General features: G+C 46.6%; 2 protein-coding genes across 3 annotated transcripts in view; one reads left to right on the top strand and one right to left on the bottom strand.

Moving 5' to 3' along the window:
* mctp2a (multiple C2 domains, transmembrane 2a) overlaps window positions 1–21,164 on the bottom strand; it is a 919,923-nt gene that overhangs the window by 680,793 nt on the left and 217,966 nt on the right. The gene's annotated exons all lie outside the window — the stretch shown is intronic.
* On the top strand, window positions 1,266–14,153 carry LOC139023079 (uncharacterized). Its single transcript, XM_070435362.1, has 4 exons — window positions 1,266–1,443; window positions 6,379–6,512; window positions 10,341–10,600; window positions 13,651–14,153. Exons 1-4 carry the CDS (start codon window positions 1,266–1,268, stop codon window positions 14,045–14,047), a joined length of 969 nt encoding a protein of 322 aa, XP_070291463.1. The 3' UTR covers window positions 14,048–14,153.

Here is a 21,164-nt window from a genome sequence, read left to right as displayed (position 1 = left end):
TGGGTCTATCAGAGCTGTCAATCAGTTAATGACAATTATTGAGCAAGGACGCCCGTGGATGGCGAGAGGGGGAATGAGAATGACCGTGGAGGAACAACACAGGGAACAGGATAAATTAAGGAGATTGGAAAATAATGACCAAACCTGAATGATATTACCAGCCCACACATGCAGATCTCTCACTTCAGAGTCTCTGCCAAATGGGACAATAGAGTGTCATGACAATAATCTTCCTTTTTTATTTCAATCACACACAATAACAATGTGTAACAACAGCATAAACTTGTACCAGAATGATTTGCAAACCAAATCATAAATCAAATCATAGTCAGGCTATTCACTTGAGAAAAACTGAATCAAATGGCTATTCTGCAATGAAATTTGATAGCTACTGTGCAAAATAATCCTACAGCAACAGGATTTGAACATTTAGTCCATAATGTTGCTTGATCGTGGTTAGGCTATTAGCTGGGACAAATTAGGCTACATGAAAAGTGCAATACTGTTAATATAACCGTGCAGGTTTTTATCTGTTCAAATCACGAAGCTCATCTGCATTTTCTGTGGCACAGGAAAATTGTCAGCAACAAAAGAGTGATTACATTACAATCCTACATCTGTATGTATGTCAACATTAGTTAAAGTTTACAAACAAAGTTTATCGTGTAATTGAATAAAAATGACTAATGAAGTTGAGATGGAGACAAAGGTGCAGAAACAAAGATAAACGGGCACAAATAACAATCTATACACTTTTCCATAAACAATAGAAATGCGCCATCTAAGCAACCTTAATAGGTTATGCAATTGTAACCAGGGGGATCATGCATAACCATGTAAAAGACATACCCTTTGATTAATGAGAGAGCCTACTATTGAAAACAGGTTAGTACATTTTCATGAATAAAAAGGACACCAAGGAGACTATTTGTGGGGGGAATAGATAGTGGAGGGATGTGTGGTGCTCATATAAATAAATAAGGGACTTCACATTCTCAAATATAAGGGGAGTGAAAGAGGAGGGAGGCAGGGTTTTGAAATTCTCCAGCTGGCAGGCTTTAATTTTCCACCATTCTAATTAAAATGCAAATTAAATTTATAATTAGCAACCACAGTTTTCGAGAAACCACCTTGTGTGCAGCCCAAACATATGGGGCAACCAGCGGTGGGCAGCACCGTCTCTCTGAGGCAGTGGGGACGGTTGGTTGGTTGGGTGGGTGGTGGTTCAGCCTCCTCCACTCAGAGGGGCTGTGCTGCCGGTGATCATGGGGTTTGGCTGGACACTCCCAGCTCTGGATCTAGTGGTTAACCTAGCCTCCATAGCTGGAAGCCCTCTGAGCTCTGTAGGAGTCAAGTGGCAGGGGAGCACGGCACAGTTTACTCTGCTGTCACTGTCCATGTCACAGGTCATTGCCTCTTTCACCTCTGGCCACTGCTACAGGGGTCAGATCCTCCAGATCGAAAGGTCTCGGACCAAAATGAACCTCTGCTGACTCACAGATTATTAGGGGGATTCATAGTAAACAGCTTGCTTTGATGGATCTGTCACCATTACCTGTCAGATATAGAGGAGGATGCCAAACAGCTGTTTTACATGCAAACTTATATCATTAAATAGCTGGAATCATAAAACAAGCTTATCAAATGTAATTATTTGTCACTGAACAGAGGCTTGTTGTGATGAATAAGGTAATTAAACACACAATATTTACTCACAATGATAGTTTTCTTTCAAATACTTGTTTCGATATATCACATATAGGATTTGCTCTGTAGATCACTTATGAAGAGACCAATCACACAACGTATGTGGGAGACAGATAGGTCGAGTGGCAAATGAAGTGAGCCCTCCTTCCTTATAAGGCTTCACTCGCATGTCCTCTAGTCATTCCCGCCGCTCTTCCTTGTGGAAGTATCCCTACAGCTATTGAAACTCTCTATCGGTACGACTTGAATCCTGTTTTCTTACAAGAACAGTTCTCAGGCAAGAACTGCCGAACATAGGACCTCAGCTCCTGTTTATACTTTTTAGTAATCGGTGGTAGCTAGTGTCACACGCCTAGCTATTGCGACTTGGTTAGCCCACACCGCAAGGCTTGAGTTAACTTGGCTGCCCGGTTTAGCCTCACAACATACCTTGCCCCTCCGCCGTCCCCTTCAGCTAGCACTGTGCTAGCTACAGCACACCTTAGCCACAAGGTAGCTGCTAGCTAGCTATTTTATTTTTTTATTTTTTTTTTCAATTCCACCTTTATTTAACCAGGTAGGCTAGTTGAGAACAAGTTCTCATTTACAACTGTGACCTGGCCAAGATAAAGCAAAGCAGTGCGACACAAACAACAACAGAGAGTTACACATGGAATAAACAAACATACAATAGAAAAAGTCTATATACAGAGTGTGCAAATGAGGTAGGATAAGGGAGGTAAGGCAATAAATAGGCCATTGTGGCGAAATAATTACAATTTTGCAATTAAACACTGGAGTGATAGATGTGCAGAAGATGAATGTGCAAGTAGAGATACTGGGGTGCAAAGGAACAAAAAAATAAATAACAGTATGGGGATGAGGTAGTTGGGTGGGCTATTTACAGATGGGCTACGTACAGGTACAGTGATCTGTGAGCTGCTCTGACAGCTGGTGCTTAAAGTTAGTYAGGGAGATATGAGTCTCCAGCTTCAGTGATGTTCCAGTCATTGGCAGCAGATAACTGGAAGGAAAGGCAGCCAAAGGAGGAATTGGCTTTGGAGGACACCAGTGAAATATATCTGCTGGAGCGCCTGCTACGGGTGGATGCTTCTATGGTGACCAGTGAGCTAAAATATGGCGGGGCTTTACCTAGCAAAGACTTATAGATGACCCGGAGCCAGTGGGTTTGGCGACGAATATGAAGCAAGGGCCAGCCAACGAGAGCATACAGGTCGCAGTGGTGGGTAGTATATGGGGCTTTGGTGACAAAATGGATGGCACTGTGATAGACTGCATCCAATTTGCTGAGTAGAGTGTTGGAGGCTATTTTGTAAATGACATCGCCCAAGTCAGGATCGGCAGGATAGTCAGTTTTACGAGGGTAAGATTGGCAGCATGAGTGAAGGATGCTTTGTTGTGAAATAGGAAGCCTATTCTAGATTTAATTTTGGATTGGAGATGCTTAATGTGAGTCTGGAAGGAGAGTTTACAGTCTAACCAGACACCTAGGTATTTGTAGTTGTCCACATATTCTAAGTCAGAACCGTTCAGAGTAGTGATGCTGGACGGGCGGACAGGTGCGGGCAGCGATCGGTTGAAGAGCATGCATTTAGTTTTACTTGCATTTAAGAGCAGTTGAAGGCCACGGAAGGAGAGTTGTTTGGCATTGAAGCTCGTCTGGAGGTTAGTTAATCCTAAAGGCCTTTGGCCTAGAATGCAAGGTCGGGCGTCCGGCCGAGACCGAAGGGGAGGATTAACACAGTGTCCAAAGAAGGGCCAGAAGTATACAGAATGGTGTCGTCTGCYTAGAGGTGGATCAGATAATCACCATCAGCAAGAGCGAAATCATTGATGTACACAGAGAAAAGAGTAAGCCCGAAAATTGAACCCTGTGGCACCCCCATAGAGACTGCCAGAGGTCCGGACAACAGGCCGTCCGATTTGACACACTGAATTCTGTCTGAGAAGTAGTTGGTGAACCAGGCGAGGCAGTCATTTGAGAAACCAAGGCTGTTGAGTCTGCCGATAAGAATGTGGTGATTGACAGAGTCGAAAGCCTTGGCCAGGTTGATGAATACAGCTGCACAGTATTCTCTCTTATTGATGGCGGTTATGATATCGTTTAGGACCTTGAGCGTGGCTGAGGTGCACCCATGACCAGCTCGGAAACCAGGTTGCATAGCGGAGAAGGAACGGTGGGATTCGAAATGGTCGGTGATCTGTTTGTTGACTTTGCTTTTGAAGACCTTAGAAGGGCAGGGTAGGATATATATAGGTCTGTAGCAGTTTGGGTCTACAGTGTCTCCCCCTTTGAAGATGACTGCAGATGACTGCAGCAGCTTTCCAATCTTTGGGGATCTCAGACGATACAAATGAAAGTTTGAACAGGCTAGTAAMGGGGTTGCAACAGTTTTGGAGGATCATTTTAGAAAGAGAGGTCCAGATTGTCTAGCCCGGCTGATTTGTAAGGGTCCGGATTTTGCAGCTCTTTCAGAACATCAGCTATCTGGATTTGGGTGAAGGAGAAATGGGGGAGGCTTGGGAAAGTTGCTGTGGGGGGTACAGGGCTGCTGGCCAGGGTAGGGGTAGCCAGGTGGAAAGCATGTCCAGCCATAGAAAAATGCTTACTGAAATTCTCGATTATCGTGGATTTATCAGTGGTGACATTGTTTCCTAGCCTCAGTGCAGTGGGCAGCTGGGAGGAGGTGCTCTTATTCTCCATGGACTTTACAGTGTCCAAGAACTTTTTGTGCTACAGGATGCACATTTTTGTTTGAAAAAGCAAGCCTTTGCTTTCCTAACTGCCTGTGTATATTGATTCCTAACTTCCCTGAAAAGTTACATATCGCGGGGGCTATTCGATGCTAATGCAGTACGCCACYGGATGTTTATGTGCTGGTCAGGGGCAGTCAGGTCTGGAGTGAACCAAGGGCTATATCTGTTCCTGGTTCTACATTTTTCGAATGGGGCATGCTTATTTAAGATGGTGAGGAAAGCACTTTTAAAGAATAACCAGGCATCCTCTACTGACAGAATGAGGTCAATATCCTTCCATGATACCCGGGCCAGGTCGATTAGAAAGGCCTGCTCGCTGAAGTGTTTTAGGGAGCGTTTGACAGTGATGAGGAGTGGTCGTTTGACCGCAGACCCATTACGGACGCAGGCAATGAGGCAGTGATCGCTGAGATCCTAGTTGAAGACAGCAGAGGTGTATTTGGAGGGCAGGTTGGTTAGGATGATATCTATGAGGGTGCCCGTGTTTACAGATTTGCCTCACTAGCGTCAAAGCTATAGAGTTCTTATTGTTCTCACCCTACCTAGCTATTAGCCTCTTGTCTTTTTACCTGGCTAGCTCACGCCTATTCAGAGCCTCACCGGCTATCTCGTTGTTTTTTAAAACAGGCGTCTCTTTATTAGCAAGCCTTCTTCCTTATGGCCACTGCTACCCCATCCCAGGGRGAGTCGTGCCCAGCACTTGAAACCACACGTTCTTGTGTTTGCAGCTCCAGGATTTTCACCTTCTATGCATCAACTGCTTGGGAAGGGAACACTCAACATCTCTGAGTACTGTGAATAATGGCGGTTCTAGCTTGTATGGCTCCCTGGGCGGGCTCCCTGGGCGAGCTCCTCCCCAATAAAAATACCATTCTGCACTAACAAATTTTTATTCAGACATTTGGAACAACACAAATAAATAATCATAACATTTAAAACTATATAAATATATGTACAAAAATAAGACTCATAAATATCAAAAAGAAGTAACAAAGACAAATAGAAACAACTTGTAGTATATAAATACAAATAAAAAAGCGAATTTAATTTTTACACTATTACCCTATTGCTAACAAAATACACACAAATAAAACAAAATTATTCAAATCCTATATCACACAAATACACAAATAAAATAACACACTTATAAAGAAGAGAACCTGATTATTACACTATTGCACTTCAAACAAGACACACACAAATTGAATTGCACAACTAATTGCATTACTAATTGCATTAGTACTGTACAAAGTTAGAGGTGCACTATTTGATAGATTCCCCCGCTCCTCCTACTTCGGACTTCCAGTGGGAAGACCTGAGGTCAACTTACCCCCGCCCCCTCCCCATCTCATACTTCTGAGTGGGAGACATTCCCAGGCAGTAGCCTGCCTAGCTCACAAACTAGAATCAGGGCGCCCACTCCGACAAGGTTAATTGACCCACAGTCCCACACAGTGACATGATATCATTGATGTGACGTGCAAATGAGCGATAGAAAACCGATCGCGCAAATGTCACCGTTCTGAATATTTTTAAAATATTTTTGTTTTTGTTTTGTGGGCACCCTATGCCGCACCCGGCAAGATGCCGCCCTGGGTGGCTGCCCATGTTGCATATGCTTAAATCCGCCACTGACTGTGAGCACTGTAAGGCGCTGACTAGGGCGGGTCTGAGGAGAAGGATCAAGTGTACCTCTGTCTCGGCCCTCCCTCTCACCTCTAGGCTGACACTCAGCTTCCCACAACCAAGCACAGCTGGGGCGAATTTATGGATAGCCTCGATTCCATCCCCTGACTGTCTGACGACTTCGTGTCAGGGGAAGGCGAACCAGGGGATGACGAGGATTAATCTTGTATGTCTCCTTGAACTCGCGACTGAAATGAAGGGTGAACTCTTTTCTCCCACCCTCTCAAGTCCCTACGTCTCCCTTCCCCCAGGACAGGGGAACTGCTCTCCCCCACTTGGAGTTTGGGTTCTTAGACGTTTGCAAGCGAGCCTCGGCCAAACTCGACATCGAGTGGCTGGCTTTCTTGGGGGGTGAGGATCCCGTAAGGGACCTTTAAGATGGGAAAAGACTCCCTTCCTGTATGCCCCTTGCTAAACAACTGCTTCCCGCAGTCCCAGCCTGTCTCGGGAAGCTAAGGGTTCGTGGGATAAGCCCCAAACCAGCAAGTTCCCTGCTTAGAGTCCCCTAGTCTGGAAATGCATAATATGGAGGAAATCGGGTTTGGCAACACCCCACGGTGGAGCTGACCACCTCAACCCCAGTGGCCATGTGGCTAACACTGTCGGTGCCTCCCTCATAAATGTAACGTTAGCTAGCTGAGCTAACAACAGCAGTCAAGCACCCAAGCTAACCGGCTATTGTTGGCTAGCTCGCTAGCTACTTCCAGACACTAATGAGAGAACAGCTCACTCTGACCATTTTACTCGCAACATTGAAATGGATACTTGCATAGTGGAGTCTTTTGCTAAGACATGTAGCTAGCTATCTGAACATTGAACTATAATCCCAACTCATGACGTTTACTACCCTGCATGAATCTGGAGGAAGCTAACCAACCAGGTTCAGTGTTAGCTAGCTAACATTAGGCTATAACTAGCAAAGCAATATATACAAATAATATTACTTCACAGGTCATACACGTAACGTTAGCTAGCGAGCCAGCCAGCTAACATTAGCTAGCTAGCTAACAGTACACTTTAACTTGAAATGAAAACAACTTTCTTAACAAAATTAGAAACGTGTAATATCTGAAAATGTAGCTAGCTAGACTATCTTACTGTATACATGGATAGACGCTTCTCCCTCTCTCATGGATGCCATGGTTGCCTTTAGTTTGAAGATGTAATCCAGAGACAGGTGATTTCTCCATCTCCATAGTTATCATACTCTAATTCCACTGATTTCAAAACTCGGTCCTCCAGAAAGTAGAAAGCAACACTTATGCAGTTCTACTACGCAATATATATTTTTAAAAGCCATGTTAGACAGGATTACCTACACATACTGACCAGCTAAAATAGACAGAAGACTGCTACATGGCAGACCAATCCGAACTCATCTCTCGGCATGTCCAGCCCACTCATTATGTCAGCCAATCATGGCTAGCGGGAAGGTTGCCRRCTTTTTCTTTGGCTATACCAACTAGGCTCGTAATTTAACCATTTTATTTGTATATACAGATGCCATACACTTTTTTTTAAGGCACATGACTGTTCACATGTTCCAGAAAGCATTTCTGCCGAAAAATGTATTTTGATTGAAAAGTTTATGTACAAATGGCTCTCCTGTGACGTAGTGACCAGCGACATACGCCTAGTTTCCTGAAACGAGTCACATATAGGCTTTGACAATAACACAATAGGGATTTCCTCTGTCAACCCACAATAGGGATTTCCTCTGTTAACCCTTTCTGCCTAAGATCAGCAATTATTTATTTCTCAACTTAGAGCTTCTAGCTTTCTGCCCACCGCCCTTCACCACTATGGAAGAAAAGCGTCTCCGCCGTTCAGTGCGCGCGTTGTGGATTTACTTTACTCAAAGGCAACCAACTCTTAGCTGCTTGGCACCTCCCTGCAAGAGGAGGCCCCTCTCTCATAAATGGCTATCCCTTTGGATAATGGAGGAAAATATATTACTTCTAATGGATTACAGCCCCCGGAGGTATGGCTACCTCTTGGGCACTATTCACAGGCATCTCTTTAATAGAGATTTGCGATGCGACATGTCGGGCCGCCCCTCATACTCTTCTGAGATTTTTACCGACAGAACATCACTGCACCTTCATTGACTGTCCTCAGTATCGGAGTCTCTGATGGGTTATGCTGTTAGGACTATCCAGGCTTCGGAGAGCATGTCTGCGTAACAAGACTTAGGTTAAAACATAACGTTATAATTTCATAACCCCGGTTCTCTGACAATATGAATGAGATGTATCACTGCATTTCCATGCTCGCAAGAGTGCAAGGAATGGAAGCATGATTGAGAATGAGGACGGGCGAGTGGCGCCTTATAAAGAGGGAGGGCTCACCTCATTCACCACTCTACCTGTGTCACGACTTCAACCGAGGCAGGCTCTCCTTCCCGTTCGGGTGGCGCTCGGCGGTCGTCGTCACCGGCCTACTAGCTGCCACTGACTCTTTTTCCTCCCCCTCCTTATGTGTTTATTTGTATCACCTGTGTTCAGTTAGTTGTTAATTAGTGTGGCTTTATTAGTCAGCCAGCCCGTACGCTTCTTTGTGCGGGATTGTTATATTGTAGCTTTTGGATTTCGGGAGTGTATATTGTTATTGTGGACTGGGTTTGTTTCTCGTGTCGTTGGACCGTTGTGTATGACACCCAGTACGTCCGTGTTGGACATTTTGTTTGCCAGTTGGGCATTAAAGACTCAACATATTGAAGCTCTGCTGTTCCTGCGTCTGACTTCGCACCCCCCGACACCCAGGTCGTTACAACCTGTCTGTTTCCGACAGACGTTATGTGATTGGTCTCTTCATAAGTAATGCGCAGAGCGAATCCCATATGTGATACATCTCAATCATATTATCAGAGAACCGGGGTTATGAAATTATAACGTTATGTTTTAACCTAAGTCTTGTTCTATTGGTAATATTGTAGAAAGGTAAATGAAAGCCAGGCTATGCAAATGAAATATGATGCTGTTTTTAGAACACATACCTTGGGTCATGAGAAATCGCTCCCAGGTGGTGAGGGTAGGCAACAACATGGGGTTCCCTCAGGGATGCGCACGACTCCAACACCATCATTACATTTGCAGAAGACACAACAGTAGTAGGCCTGATCACTGACGARGATGAGACAGCCTACAGGAAGGAGGTCAGTGACCTGGTAGAGTGGTGCCTGGACAACAACCTCTCCCTCAATGTCAGTTAGAGAAAGGAGCTGATCGTGGACTACAGGAAACGGAGGGTTGAGCACGCCCCCATTCACATCAACGGGGCTATAGTGGAGCGGGTTGAGAGCTTCCACATCACTAAGGACCTATCATGGTCCAAACACACCAACACAGTCATGTGTGGCATGGCACACCAACACAGTCATGTGTCCAAACACACCAACACAGTCATGTGTGGCATGGCAAAATAGTTCTACAGCTGCACCATTGAGAGCATCTTGACTGGCTGCATCACCGCCTGGTATGGCAACTGCTTTGCATGCGACGCAAGGTGCTACAGAGGGTAGTGCGTACGGCCCAGTACATCACTGGGGCCGAGCTCCCTGCCATCTAGGACCTCTATACGAGGTGGTATCAGAGGAAGACTCCAGCCACCCAAGTCATAGACTGTTCTCTCTGCTACCGCACGGCAAATGGTACCACCAAGTCTGGGACCAAAAGGCTCCTGAACAGCTTCTACCCCCAAGCCAATAAGACTGGTGAACAGTTCATAAAATGGCTACCTGGACTATTTGCATTGATCCCCCCATTTTTTTTGCACTGGCTCTATAGACACTCACTGGACTCTACCCACACATTCACACACACACACATGGATATTGACGCCACATACACACCAATAGACACACTTTCATACTCTTCACATACGCTGCTGCTACTCTGTTTATTATCTATCCTGATTGCCTAGTCACTTTTACACGTACTTACATGCACACACTACCTCAATTACCTCAGCTACAGTACCAGTCAAAAGTTTGGACACACCCACCTACTCATTCCAGGGTTTTCTTTATTTTTACTATTTTCTACATTTTAGAATAATAGTGAAGACATCAAAGCTATGAAATAACACATATGGAATCACGTAGTAAGCAAAAAAAGTGTTAAACAAATAAAAATATATTTTATAGCCACCCTTTGCCTTGATGACAGCTTTGCACACACTCTCTCAACCAGCTTCATGAGGTAGTCACCTGGAATGCATTTATTTTTTTNTGCTGGCTGCCCGCGGGCGTTCGGAGAGGGTCCTGTGCGTTCCACCACCCAGCGCCCCGGCTCCCATCCCGATGGAGTTGGGAGGGGCCGCGCCTAGGGGTATCGGAGGAGGAGGCCTCCCCTGCACCAGCTGTGGTCGGAGAGGACACACGGCCGATCGGTGCTGGGGGGGTCTGTCTGGGAGTCGAGATGTCAGGCGGAACGCTTCTCGATCACCCCAGGTGAGTCAGCACCAAACTCACTCAGAACCCCCTGTTGGTCACATGTTTGTCTCAATTTTTTTCCTTTATTTTTTCACCTCTTCCCAGCATAGGGCACTAGTCGATTCAGGTGCAGCTGGGAACTTTATGGATCGCGGACTCTCCCGTAAGTTGGGCGTTCCGCTTGTGCCGATAGATTCTCCCTTTCCCGTGCACTCCCTAGATAGCCGGCCATTAGGGTCAGGGGTGGTCAGGGAGGCCACAGTTCCCCTGGACATGGTGACGCAGGGGAATCATAGGGAACATATCAGTCTCTTTATTATTGATTCGCCTGCGTTTCCAGTGGTGCTGGGTATTCCCTGGTTGGCCCGGGACAATCCCAATATTTCGTGGAGACAGGGGGTTCTCCAGGGGTGGTCAGAGGAGTGTTCTGGAAGGTGTCTGGGAGTTTCCATTGGTGCCACGTCGGTGGAGAGTCCAGACCAGGGTTCCACGGTGCGCATTCCCCCCGAGTATGCCGATTTGGCAATCGCTTTCTGTAAAAAGAAAGCGACGAAATTACCACTACATCGACCGGGTAGGGATTGTGCGATAGATCTCCAGGTTAACGCTGCGCTTCCCAAGAGTCACGTGTACCCTTTGTCCCAAGAGGAGACGTTGGCTATGGAGACATATGTCGCGGAGTCTCTGGGACAGGGGTACATTCGGCCCTCCATCTCACCCGTCTCCTCGAGTTTKTTTTTTGTGAAGAAGAAGGAGGGAGGTTTGCGTCCGTGTATTGATTATAGAGGTCTAAATGCCATCACAGTGGGGTTTAGTTACCCACTACCTCTCATCGCTTCGGCGGTGGAATCATTTCACGGAGCGCAGTTCTTTACAAAACTGGACCTCAGGAGCGCGTACAGTCTGGTGCGTATTCGGAAAGGAGACGAGTGGAAAACCGCATTTAGTACCACATCGGGCCACTATGAGTACTGCGTCATGCCGTATGGGTTAAAGAATGCTCCAGCCGTTTTCCAATCCTTTGTAGACGTCATTCTCAGGGACCTGCACGTGCAGGGGGTAGTTGTGTATATCGATGACATTCTGATCTACTCAACTACTCACGCCGCGCATGTATCTCTGGTGCGCAAAGTGCTTGGCAGACTGCTGGAGCATGACCTATACGTCAAGGCTGAGAAGTGTGTGTTCTCCAAACAAGCCGTCTCCTTCCTGGGTTATCGCATTTCCACCTCGGGGGTGGTGGGGGAGAGTGACCGCATAAAGGCCGTGCGTAATTGGCCGACTCCAACCACGGTGAAAGAGGTGCAGCGGTTTTTGGGTTTTGCCAACTACTACCGGAGATTTATCCGGGGTTTTGGTCAGGTAGCGGCTCCCATTACTTCACTGCTAAAGGGGGGCCCYGTGCGGTTGCGGTGGTCAGCGGCGGCGGACGGAGCTTTCAACAGGTTGAAGGCTCTGTTCACGGATGCTCCCGTGTTGGCGCATCCGGATCCCTCTTTAGCATTCATAGTGGAGGTGGACGCGTCCGAGGCTGGGGTGGGTGCCGTGCTATCACAGCGCTCGGGTACGCCACCAAAACTCCGCCCCTGCGCTTTCTTCTCTAGTAAGCTCAGTGCAGCGGAGCGTAACTATGATGTGGGGGATCGGGAGTTGTTAGCGGTGGTCAGGGCTCTGAAGGTGTGGAGACACTGGCTTGAGGGGGCTAAGCACCCCTTTCTCATCTGGACCGACCACCAGAATCTGGAGTATATTCGGGCAGCTCGGAGACTGAACCCGCGTCAGGCAAGGTGGGCCATGTTTTTCACCCGGTTTAGGTTCACGTTGTCCTACAGACCCGGCTCCCAAAACGTAAAGGCTGASGCACTGTCCCGCCTTTACGACACGGAGGATAGGACCACCGAACCCACTCCCATCATCCCCGCCTCGAGGCTGATAGRGCCAGTGGTATGGGAGGTGGACTCGGACATCGAGCGGGCGCTACGGGCGGAACCCACGCCTCCTCAGTGTCCGGCGGGCCGTAAGTACGTACCGCTTGGTGTTCGGGACCGACTGATTCGGTGGGCTCATGTCCTACCCTCCTCGGGTCACCCTGGGGTGACGAGGACAGTGGGGAGCCTTCGGGGAAGGTATTGGTGGCCTACCTTAGCTCGGGACGTTAGGGTTTATGTCTCCTCCTGTTCGGTATGCGCTCAGAGTAAGGCTCCTAGMCACCTTCCTAGAGGGAAGTTGCAACCCCTCCCCGTTCCATAACGGCCATGGTCTCATCTGTCCGTGGACTTCCTGACCGATCTRCCCCCTTCTCAGGGAAACACTACGGTTCTGGTAATTGTGGATCGGTTTTCTAAGTCCTGCCGTCTCCTCCCGTTGCCCGGTATCCCTACTGCCCTACAGACTGCGGAGGCCTTATTCACCCACGTCTTCCGGCACTACGGGGTGCCGGAGGACATCGTTTCTGATCGGGGCCCCCAGTTCACGTCCCGAGTATGGAGGGCGTTCATGGAGCGTCTGGGGGTCACGGTCAGCTTGACTTCCGGTTTTCACCCCGAGAGTAATGGGCAGGTGGAGAGAGTGAACCAGGAGGTGGGTAGGTTTCTGCGGTCGTATTGCCAGGACCGGCCAGGGGAGTGGGCGAGATACATTCCCTGGGCCGAGATGGCCCAGAACTCACTACGCCACTCCTCTACTAATGTGTCCCCCTTTCAGTGTGTGTTGGGGTACCAGCCGGTCCTGGCACCATGGCATCCGAGCCAGACCGAGGCTCCTGCGGTGGAGGAGTGGGTACAGCGCTCCAAAGAGACCTGGAGGGCCGTCCAGGAGTCCCTCCAACAAGCTACTAGTAGGCAGAAGAGGAGCGCTGACCGCCACCGCAGTGAGGCCCCAGTGTTTGTACCGGGGGAAAGGGTCTGGCTCTCGACCCGAAACCTACCCCTCCGCTTGCCCTGCCGGAAGCTGYGGCCGCAGTGTGTAGGGCCCTTCAAAGTCCTGAGGAGAATAAACGAGGTGTGTTATCYATTAAAACTCCCTTCCTATTATCGTATTAACCCCTCGTTTCATGTGTCTCTCCTCAGGCCGGTGGTAGCTGGTCCCCTGCAGGACGGTGAGGTGCCGGAGGTCCCTCCCCCCCCTCTGGACATCGAGGGGTCCCCGGCATACACGATACGGGCCATTCTGGACTCGAGACGCCGGGTGAGGGGCCTGCAGTACCTCGTGGACTGGAAGGGGTACGGTCCGGAGGAGAGGTGCTGGGTACCGGTGGAGGACATTTTGGATCCATCTATGTTAAGGGATTTCCATCGCCTCCATCCGGATCGCCCTGCGCCTCGTCCTCCGGGTCGACCTCGAGGCCGGTGTCGGCGTGCTGCGGGAGCCGCGCGTCAGAGGGGGGGTACTGTCACGACTTCAACCGAGGCAGGCTCTCCTTCCCGTTCGGGTGGCGCTCGGCGGTCGTCGTCACCGGCCTACTAGCTGCCACTGACTCTTTTTCCTCCCCCTCCTTATGTGTTTATTTGTATCACCTGTGTTCAGTTAGTTGTTAATTAGTGTGGCTTTATTAGTCAGCCAGCCCGTACGCTTCTTTGTGCGGGATTGTTARATTGTAGCTTTTGGATTTCGGGAGTGMATATTYTTATTGTGGACTGGGTTTGTTTCTCGTGTCGTTGGACCGTTGTGTATGACACCCAGTACGTCCGTGTTGGACATTTTGTTTGCCAGTTGGGCATTAAAGACTCAACATATTGAAGCTCTGCTGTTCCTGCGTCTGACTTCGCACCCCCCGACACCCAGGTCGTTACAACCTGTCTGTTTCCGACAGACGTTATGTGATTGGTCTCTTCATAAGTAATGCGCAGAGCGAATCCCATATGTGATACATCTCAATCATATTATCAGAGAACCGGGGTTATGAAATTATAACGTTATGTTTTAACCTAAGTCTTGTTCTATTGGTAATATTGTAGAAAGGTAAATGAAAGCCAGGCTATGCAAATGAAATATGATGCTGTTTTTAGAACACATACCTTGGGTCATGAGAAATCGCTCCCAGGTGGTGAGGGTAGGCAACAACATGGGGTTCCCTCAGGGATGCGCACGACTCCAACACCATCATTACATTTGCAGAAGACACAACAGTAGTAGGCCTGATCACTGACGARGATGAGACAGCCTACAGGAAGGAGGTCAGTGACCTGGTAGAGTGGTGCCTGGACAACAACCTCTCCCTCAATGTCAGTTAGAGAAAGGAGCTGATCGTGGACTACAGGAAACGGAGGGTTGAGCACGCCCCCATTCACATCAACGGGGCTATAGTGGAGCGGGTTGAGAGCTTCCACATCACTAAGGACCTATCATGGTCCAAACACACCAACACAGTCATGTGTGGCATGGCACACCAACACAGTCATGTGTCCAAACACACCAACACAGTCATGTGTGGCATGGCAAAATAGTTCTACAGCTGCACCATTGAGAGCATCTTGACTGGCTGCATCACCGCCTGGTATGGCAACTGCTTTGCATGCGACGCAAGGTGCTACAGAGGGTAGTGCGTACGGCCCAGTACATCACTGGGGCCGAGCTCCCTGCCATCTAGGACCTCTATACGAGGTGGTATCAGAGGAAGACTCCAGCCACCCAAGTCATAGACTGTTCTCTCTGCTACCGCACGGCAAATGGTACCACCAAGTCTGGGACCAAAAGGCTCCTGAACAGCTTCTACCCCCAAGCCAATAAGACTGGTGAACAGTTCATAAAATGGCTACCTGGACTATTTGCATTGATCCCCCCATTTTTTTTGCACTGGCTCTATAGACACTCACTGGACTCTACCCACACATTCACACACACACACATGGATATTGACGCCACATACACACCAATAGACACACTTTCATACTCTTCACATACGCTGCTGCTACTCTGTTTATTATCTATCCTGATTGCCTAGTCACTTTTACACGTACTTACATGCACACACTACCTCAATTACCTCAGCTACAGTACCAGTCAAAAGTTTGGACACACCCACCTACTCATTCCAGGGTTTTCTTTATTTTTACTATTTTCTACATTTTAGAATAATAGTGAAGACATCAAAGCTATGAAATAACACATATGGAATCACGTAGTAAGCAAAAAAAGTGTTAAACAAATAAAAATATATTTTATAGCCACCCTTTGCCTTGATGACAGCTTTGCACACACTCTCTCAACCAGCTTCATGAGGTAGTCACCTGGAATGCATTTATTTTTTTWATTTTTTTATTTTACCCCCCCTTTTCTCCCCAATTTTRGTGGTATCCAATTGCTAGTAATTACTATCTTGTCTCATCGCTACAACTCCCGTACGGGCTCGGGAGAGACGAAGGTCGAAAGCCATGCATCCTCCGAAACACAACCCAACCAAGCCGCACTGCTTCTTAACACAGCGCGCCTCCAACCCGGAAGCCAGCCGCACCAATGTGTCGGAGGAAACACCGTGCACCTGGCTCCCTTGGCTAGCGTGTACTGCACCCAGCCCGCCACAGGAGTCGCTGGTACACGATGAGACAAGGATATCCCTACCGGCCAAACCCTCCCTAACCCGGACGACGCTAGGCCAATTGTGCGTCGCCCCACGGACCTCCCGGTCGCGGCCGGCTGCGACAGAGCCTGGGCGCGAACCCAGAGTCTCTGGTGGCGCAGCTAGCACTGCGATGCAGTGCCCTAGACCACTGCGCCACCCGGGAGGCTGGAATACATTTCAATTAACTCCACAGGATCGGTGGGTCCCCCACGGGACGGTTGAGCTACTGTAGGCTAATGCGATTAGCATGAGGTTGTATGTAACAAGAACATTTCTCAGGACATAGACATATCTGATATTGGCAGAAAGCTTAAATTCTTGTTAATCTAACTGCACTATCCAATTTACAGTAGCTATTATAATGAAATAATACCATTATATTGTTTGAGGAGAGTGCACAGTTATGAACTTGAAAAGTTATTAAATAAACCAATTAGGCACATTTGGGCAGTCTTGATACAAAATGTTGAACAGAAATACAATGGTTCATTGGATCAGTCTAAAACTTTGCACATACACTGCTGTCATCTAGTTGCCAAAATCTAAAATGCAGCTGCGCTGAAATAATACATTATGGCATTTCTCTTGCATTTCAAAGATGATGGTACAATTATTATTTATTTAAACGCAAAGTTTTTTTTTTGTATTATCTTTTACCAGATCTAATGTGTTATATTCTCCTACATTAATTTCACGTTTCCACAAACTTCCAAGTGTTTCCTTTCAAATGGTATCAAGAATATGCATATCCTTGCTTCAGGTCCCCTTGCTACAGGCAGTTAGATTTGGGTATGTCATTTTAGGCAAAGATTGAGGGGGGTGGAGCCTTGTTAAAAGTAATTTGTGGAATGTCTGTCCTTCTTAATGCGTTTGAGCCAATCACTTGTGTTGTGAAAGGTAGGGGTAGTATACAGAAGATAGCCCTATTTGGTAAAAGACCAAATCCATGTTATGGTAAGAACAGCAAAGAGAAACAACAGTCCATCATTACTTTAAGACATGAAGGTCAGTCAATACAGAACATTTCAAGAACTTTGYAAGTTTCTTCAAGTGCAGTCGCAAAAACCATCAAGCGCAGTGATGAAACAGGCTCTCATGAGGACRGGCACAAGAAAGGAAGACCCAAAATGACCTCTGCTGCAGAGGATAAGTTCATTAGAGTTAACTGCACCTCAGATTGCACCTCAGCTCAAATAAATGCTTCACAGAGTTCCAGTAACAGACACATCTCAACATCAACTGTTTAGAGGAGACTGCGTGAATCAGACCTTCATGGTTGAATTGCTGCAAAGAAACCACTACTAAAGGACACCAATAATAAGATGAGACTTGCTTGGGCCTAGAAACAAGAGCAGTGGACATTAGACCGGTGGAAATCTGTCCTTTGGTATGATGAGTATAAATTTGAGATTTTTGGTTCCAACCCCTGTGTCTTTGTGAGACGCAGAGTAGGTGAAAAGATTATCTCCACYTGTGCAGTTTCCACCGTAAAGCATGAAGGAGGAGGTGTGATGGTGTGGGGGTTGAATTCAAGGCACACTTAACCAGCATGACTACCACAGCATTTTGCAGCGTTACCCCATTCCATCGCCATCCCATCTGGTTTGTGCCTAGTGGGACTCTCCTTCTTGGTAGTGGGACTAGGAGTGGGCTGGTGCTCCATCAGATGACCTGGCCTCCACAATCACCCGACCTCAACCCATTTGAGATGGTTTGGAATAAGTTGGACCGCAGAGTGAAGGAAAAGCAACCAACAAGTACTCAGCATATGTGGGAAAAGCATTCCTCTCGAAGCTAGTTGAGAGAATGTCAAGAGTGTGCAAAGCTGTCATTAAGGTAAAGGGTGGCTACTTTGAAGAATCTAAAATATATTTTGATTTGTTGAACACTTATTTGGTTACGACATGATTCCATATGTGTTATTTAGTAGTTTTGAAGTCTTCACTATTATTCTACGACGTAGAAAATAGTAAAAATAAAGAAAAACCCTTAAATGAGTAGGTGTGTCCAAACTTTTGACTGGTACTGTACCTCGTACACCTGTACATTGACTCGGTACTGTACTCCTTATATATACCCTTGTTATTGTTATTTTATTGTGTTACTATTTCCTTCGTTTTTTTCTTATTTGATTTTTATTTATTTTACTTTTTAAAAACGTTTTAACTCTGCATTGTTGGGAAAGTGCTCGTAAATAAGCAGTTCATGGTAAAGTCTACACCTATTGTATTCGGCGCATGTGACAAATTAAATTTGATTTGATTTGATCTCCAGTGAAGGGACTCTGAAAGCAATTATCAGCCAGAATGATGACGGATGCAACCTGTAGTTGTCATTAATCTAGTCTGTACGCAAGTCAGTCCGGTCACCACGGGTCAATATGCCATCCCTTTGTACTGACACTGCTGAAATGGCACCACCAATCATCCATCAGCTGTCAGATGCTGAAGTTGAGGTCACAGCCAGTCCATGTCAAAGGAGAGGCCAATTCACGTCTCCTCGTCTGCTTTCACTGTGGACAGTCAGTCTGGTGACACTGTTCTGTGGGACCACTCCTCTAGAGGTCTAGAGCTACTCTGTGATGGACTGGCCAGTGAGAGGGTCTCGGATGACCTCTTCAACATCTGTATCCCTTTGTCACCTGAGTGGGACACCTACTCCTGTTGCACCAGGGAAGCCAGACGTATCTTGAAACCTGTCAGGTGAGTTAACAAGCGGGCCCAAGCTTTGTGTGGACATTGTGATGTGGCCTGGTGTCACGGGTGACAATGTTTCCTCTCAGGTTGCTTTCTGAGAGCCATTCATCCCTGCTCAGAAGCATGCACTGACACTTTGTCCACCACAATGATAGTGCAAGAGAAGTGTGATTTTGCTTTGGCAAGCATTTTCAACTTGACAATTGTTTTGGCCTGGATGTAAGCAAAACACAATCCTAAATCAAACTTTCACTCCCAAATTATCAAGTATTATGTTAAATCTCTCAATACCATTATCAATATTCAAAAATCCAATTACAAAATTGCAAATTATGGATGTGAACTCCAGGGATGGATTCAGCACTACTGAATTTAACATTATTTTGACTAAGTAGAAGAGTTGAAGAGTTGGACCCACTGAGTAAAGAGATTAATGTATGTGACTCCTATTGACACATCTCTCTATAGAGTACCTTAAAGGAAACCTTTCAACATGTCCTAACAACGATATCCAGACTGCATTGCCATGCAAAAAAGTCAAGATGATGTATGGTTGAGCCAAGGTGGAAGAGATTTTAGGACAAAACCTAGCTCCCCAATACAATCGTTCACATTGTTTCCCTCTCTCTCTCAGAAATGTTTCTCCATAGCTGCTTGGCTGTGCCACCTGTTGCCTTGTTAATCATCAAGATACTCATAAATCATAACATTCTGCAATTAATCAAGCTGTCAGCTCCCAGGTCAGAGGTCATGTGTGGAGAAGCCAAAGGTCATCTCTGGGGTGTGAAAGGGTCATGGTTGTGTGGCATCTCTTATTCTTGGGAGGTGTCAGGAGAGGAACCAATAGAACAAAGGAGAAATCAAAGTCCAGGGGATGGGGGGAGGAGGGGAGACAATCACACCAGGCCCAGAGAGGAGAAGCCGGGTCCAGAGCACAAAGCCAGTCAAATTGACCTGTCATTACATCAAGAGAGCCAGACTGCAACACTATCACACTCCACCATACCCTTTCAAATGACAGAGTTCCCGCAACCTACCAGCTTCCCACAGCACTCTATTTGCATAATTAACAAGTCATTTCTCTTCGTTCATAGGACGTTCATTCATTTGTCGAAGACTTCAGATGAATTGGCAGACGGTATATCAAGCATCTTCAATAGCAAAAAGAGCACCATCTAGAATCGGATTTTAATAACTAGAAAACCCACCAATTAAGGTCTACCAATAAATCAAATTTGTACAATCACATTTTTTCAAAATTGTACAAAGCCAATTGTGATAGGTCCCAGGTTCAAATCCTGGACGAGCCTTCAAATAAACCATTTTACTTAGTACTGGCCATTTGGCCACAACAATTGCATTGTGAATGTGTGCTTGCTTGCATGTGTAAATGTGTATTGTTGTGGCTACAGCCTCAGTCTGAAACACTTTAGGTTGACTTACCTACCACCATTTCACCCCTGGCAGACTGAACTGTTATCTGGCACAGACACACAAATGGGAATGTGGGTTTGCAGATGGTGGCTTTGGCGTGGCTGTCAGTGAAATTAGCCCACATCAGAAATCCAGCATGCCGTTTTGCAAAACTGGCACTTTCCTGGCTCCAGTAACATTGTTAGGTGAAGGCCTGTCTGTCGCCGAGCAGAGTTCAGGAAGAGGCCCTGAGATGCACTGTTACCACAGATTCTCAGAGCTGCAGCCAGGCCTGAAACTACCTGTGTTTTCCATGCTCAAATCCTCATCAACAGACATTATTGGACCAGCCCTGGCCAAGTCATAGGGGTCCAACAGCACCCACGCAGATGTGAGGTCTATAAAGAACCAGTGAGTTGTAACGAGAGCCCTGCAGACTACATGAAGGCAGCTGATATAAGTGTTCTTAAAATTTAATTCAAATGTTTTTCAACACATTTGAGGTGCAATAGTGCGTTAATGTGAATTCATACAGTGATCATTCCATACACAGAAAATAGCTCCTAGAACAGATTTATCTTTCGACCACCTTCACTTTCCCTAAATGTTGCTATTGTCAATTTCTTGAAAGGCATAGCTTCTGGAAATCATTTTTTATTTCTTATTTCTTCCCTACAAAAATGTTATTGGAATGCATAATTCAGAATACTTCCCTACAATCAATAGCCCTGATTCCAACTACAGTCTGTCTTTCTAAAACAATATCATTTGTCAGTGTATGCCAATGCCAGGTTTTTAAGCAAGGCATCTGAAAAGCAAAGTACATTAAGTCTGATATTCCCTTTCCACTCTTAGTGTGAGGGGTCATTCATAGATGATAATTAGAACAACCATAACATCTCAATCTTAATGT

The sequence above is a fragment of the Salvelinus sp. IW2-2015 genome, linkage group LG26, assembly GCF_002910315.2.
Source record: "Salvelinus sp. IW2-2015 linkage group LG26, ASM291031v2, whole genome shotgun sequence".
Taxonomy (NCBI): Eukaryota; Metazoa; Chordata; class Actinopteri; order Salmoniformes; family Salmonidae; genus Salvelinus; species Salvelinus sp. IW2-2015.
The sequence above is the reverse complement of the archived record's forward strand: the minus strand, read 5'-3'. Positions and strand labels throughout refer to the sequence as shown.